The sequence below is a fragment of the Pteropus vampyrus genome, unplaced genomic scaffold (assembly GCF_000151845.1).
Source record: "Pteropus vampyrus isolate Shadow unplaced genomic scaffold, Pvam_2.0 Scaffold85, whole genome shotgun sequence".
NCBI classification, from domain to species: Eukaryota; Metazoa; Chordata; class Mammalia; order Chiroptera; family Pteropodidae; genus Pteropus; species Pteropus vampyrus.
Genome location: NW_011888866.1, coordinates 8,115,355 through 8,119,103, shown reverse-complemented (window position 1 = coordinate 8,119,103; position 3,749 = coordinate 8,115,355). Strand labels below are relative to the sequence as shown.

At 36.3% G+C, this 3,749-nt stretch overlaps 1 protein-coding gene across 4 annotated transcripts in view; it reads right to left on the bottom strand.

Annotated features, from left to right (window-relative positions):
* DNAAF4 (dynein axonemal assembly factor 4) overlaps positions 1 to 3,749 on the bottom strand; it is a 36,178-nt gene that overhangs the window by 27,410 nt on the left and 5,019 nt on the right. For 3 of the 4 annotated variants that reach the window (XM_011363451.2, XM_011363452.2, XM_011363454.2), the window contains exon 3: positions 2,725 to 2,858. The exons of the other annotated variant lie outside the window; for it this stretch is intronic. In XM_011363451.2, the coding sequence (XP_011361753.1) occupies positions 2,725 to 2,858 (134 nt within the window). The remainder of the gene's footprint in view (positions 1 to 2,724; positions 2,859 to 3,749) is intronic. 4 annotated transcript variants of the gene reach the window in all.

The window sequence follows — 3,749 nt, the reverse complement described above, 5'->3', positions numbered from 1 at the left end:
TAAGATACCAACCTTTTACCAGTGTTTTCTCTTTATCTTCCCATGACACTTTATGCATACTGTGGTATAATCTTTGCTTTTCATTGTCTGTCACTCTCTAGAGACTATGAGTAAATTGGAAGTGAAGACTGACTTGTTCAGCTGTGTCTCAGCAACTTTCAGAGTATTCAATGAATGTCTATTAAATGAATGAAGTTGATACAGTAAACATATTAGCAAGTAAACAGGATATAGCGGAGGCTTTAAAAGTGCTCATGCATGAGGGCTTTCCCTTTCTTACTACCAGGGGCTTTGACTCTGAAGTAAAGAAGTCTTGGCTAGCCTTCTGGAGGATGAAATACTACATAGAGAAAGGCTCCAGTTCTCCCAGGCAAGGTTCCAGACATGTGAGTGAGGCCATCTTAGTTGATACAGCCACGACCAAGCCAGCCCCAGAACACAAGAACTGCCCGACAACCACACAGAATCTTGAGAAATAAATGTTTGTGGGTTTAGGCCACTAAATCTTGGATAGTTTACTACACAGTGTTATTGACTGAATGTTTGTGTACCCCCGAAATGTTTTTGTGTTGAAGCCTTACCGCCCCCCACCCCAGCGATCAGAGTCCTTCCAGCTTAAAAATACAAAAGTTCTACCTCCTATATTTGGAAATGGGCATCTGAGGAAGTAATTAAGGTTAAATGCAAGGTCATTAAGGGTAGGGCCCTGATACAACATGATTAGTGTCCTAATAAGAAGATCTGGACATGCATGCGCTCTCGCTCGCTCGCTCGCTCGCTCTCCATATTGCAAGCCAGGAACAGAATCCTCATCAGAATCCAACCCTGCTAAACCTTAATCTGAGACTTCTAGACTCTAGAACTGTGAAAAAATGTCTGTTTTGTAAGCCATCCAGTCTGTGGTATTGTGTTATGGTTGCCCAATGAAGCTAATACAGTATAGTTAAGTGACATAGCAAGCAAGCCTTAGCACTACTCCTGCTCATTATTTTTAAAAGGTTACTACTTAAAAACTATTATTTTTTGGTAGATGTAATTCAAATTTTAAGCTAATTTATGGTTTAAGCTAATTACAGGTTGCCTTTTGTTGTCACACCTCTTCATCTCCTCTTATTGGACCATCAGTTCTTTTCTGAATGGTGTCCAAAATTGGACAAAGTAAAAATAGCTTCATTTATCCACCGAAATAAAATTTTGCTATGGTTAAAGGGTACTGGGGCAATGTTTTCACATTAATTCATTCAAATACTTGAGCACCTGCTATTTACTTGGCAAGGGCTATAAGAATGAAAGAAAATATAGTCCCAACTCTCAACATGCCTGAAGGAAAAAGATAAAATGGATCATTTGTAGTATAGGCTATAGGCTTTCACAGATTCTCTTCAATTTAATATAACCTACAGCTTCATATTTCATATATTAATGCCCCTAAACCACCTTTCCAAATACCAAAGTCAGGCTTTCATATATCAGTAGATTAATAACTTCAAGGAATAGCCTCGTGGTACTGCCTGCCAATCAACTGTTCAGTTTTGTTAAATATTCCAAACAGCAGTATGTGTGCCATTATTTAATTGTCTTATTAGTTCAGTAAATATTTGTTGCCACAAATTTTAAATTATCTTACTTTTATTTTTTAAAATTTGGGAAAATGCTAAAGTCAAAAGGCTGACAGCAGTGATAATTCAATCAAGAAAAGTTGGCAGAAAGGATGGGGGAGGTAGATGGGAGAAAAATTAAATCATTTCTTCAATTAAATTAGTTAATTAATTTTTTAAAAAAAGAAAAGCTGGAACTCATCGTGTATACTGAAAGTAGGAATCTTTGGTCAGCTGACCACATGTTCAATTAAGTAGAAGACAAAGCATATAACCACGAGCCATATTTAAAAGTCAAGTAAAAGTGATATAAGAAGCGGGAGAATCTTTGGAATTAAGAACTGTTGATTATAAAAATACTAGTGATCCAAAGGCAAAAGAAGTCATGGGTTCACAGAGCTCTTGATGAGATAATCTATAATGTTATAGATTCCTTAATCACTTCGAGATGTCAAAATAAGAACTTCAGATAAGAAATTACTTGTAAAAATTAGAATAGGTAAATCTATAGAGATAGGAAAGTAGATTAGTGGTTTCCTAGGGATAGGGGATGAGAGGAATGAAAAGTGGCTGCTCATGGGCATGGAGTTTCTTTTTGGGGTATTGTAAATGTTCTAAAATTCATTGTAGTAATAGTTGCACAGCTCTAAATATACTAAAAATCACTGAATTATAAGCTTGAAATGAGTAAATTGTATGGTATGTGAATTATATCTCAAAAAAATATTGCTGATGAAAGCTATAAATGGAAATCCTCAATAGTTAAATCGATATTTGTCAATATTTTGCATTTAATCTATGATTTTATTTTAAATAATTTTGTCAATTATTCCAAGCTCAAGAAAGAAATAAAACACTTATACCATAGAACCTTAACATTTTTGACTCCCCTGGAAATAGAAAATTCTCCCTGACAGAAGTAAATCTATTATTCAATAATTATACCCTTGACTTTTATAGATTTTTAGAAACACATGTAAGTTGTAGTAGCCTATATAACACAGTAGGCCCTATAACCAAAGTATGAACAAAAAGATGAGGAAGTACAGAGGTTGGAGCTACTTGTGCTTACATAGTTTACTATCATCTCTTTAATTAGAGGACTTCCTATCAATCTGCAACTTACCTTCATCATGACATTTAGTGTATATTTTTGATCTTCCCGCCTTGCTGAAGCTTTTGCTTCTGTAGCTTCTTTTGCCCTTTCTTGTGCTTGTAAAATAGATTTCTCCCTTATTCTTTGCATCATCTCTTTGTCAACTAAAGCATAAGGAATATCACTAAATTAGGATTATGATGAATCTGTTTTATTTAGAAGAAAACTACTTAACATTCTGATCCAGGATGAGCTATTTTAGACCCAACTTCATATAGAGAAATGAAAACAGTTCTCAATATTAAGCTGGCCAAGAAGCTAACATTAAAAGGTAGGCAAAAAACTGTTTAGTAATTAATTACTACAGAATGAGAGAGAAAGTGGGGAGGGGAATGAGAATAAGAGAGGAGAAGGAACAAGGGAAATGAGGAGGGGGACTAGGGTGGGAGAGAGGGGGAACAGAGAGGAATAGGGCAAGGCAGAGTGAGGAGACTAGATGGGGAGGAGAAAGAACACATTTATCTTCCTCTCTGTTAGGAGAGCAGGGCTATTTGCTTATAAACCTAATCACAATAAGTCATCACTATGGGGGTCTAGAAGAGAAAATGGGTTGAGACTGTCTGATACGATCAATCACCTTCATAAACACAAAAGATAATTTATACATATGAAGCATATAGGGCCAGCCCTAGGAAAAATTACAAAGTAACATGACATGTTATATACAGAATTTTACCATTCACAATTATTTTTATATTTAGTGAGTCAATGTTTACACACAGGCTATGTTCCATTAGGGGGTAAATTATCTTCGGATAGTGGGATCAGGAAGGAAGCTAGATTTTGAGGGGAAAAAACACAAGAGAAAGAAAACTTGGGGAGATGGGGTGAAGTGGGGGAGAGTAGGACGGGGGGAGAGTAGAGGGATGAATCAGGTCCTAGAGACGGGTTCCTAACCTTTTTGGTACAGCAGGGTGGTGGCAGACAACTGGACCAGCTTCAGGGAAAGAAATAATTAAAAGAACATCAACTTTCCAAATGAAATGTTCCACATT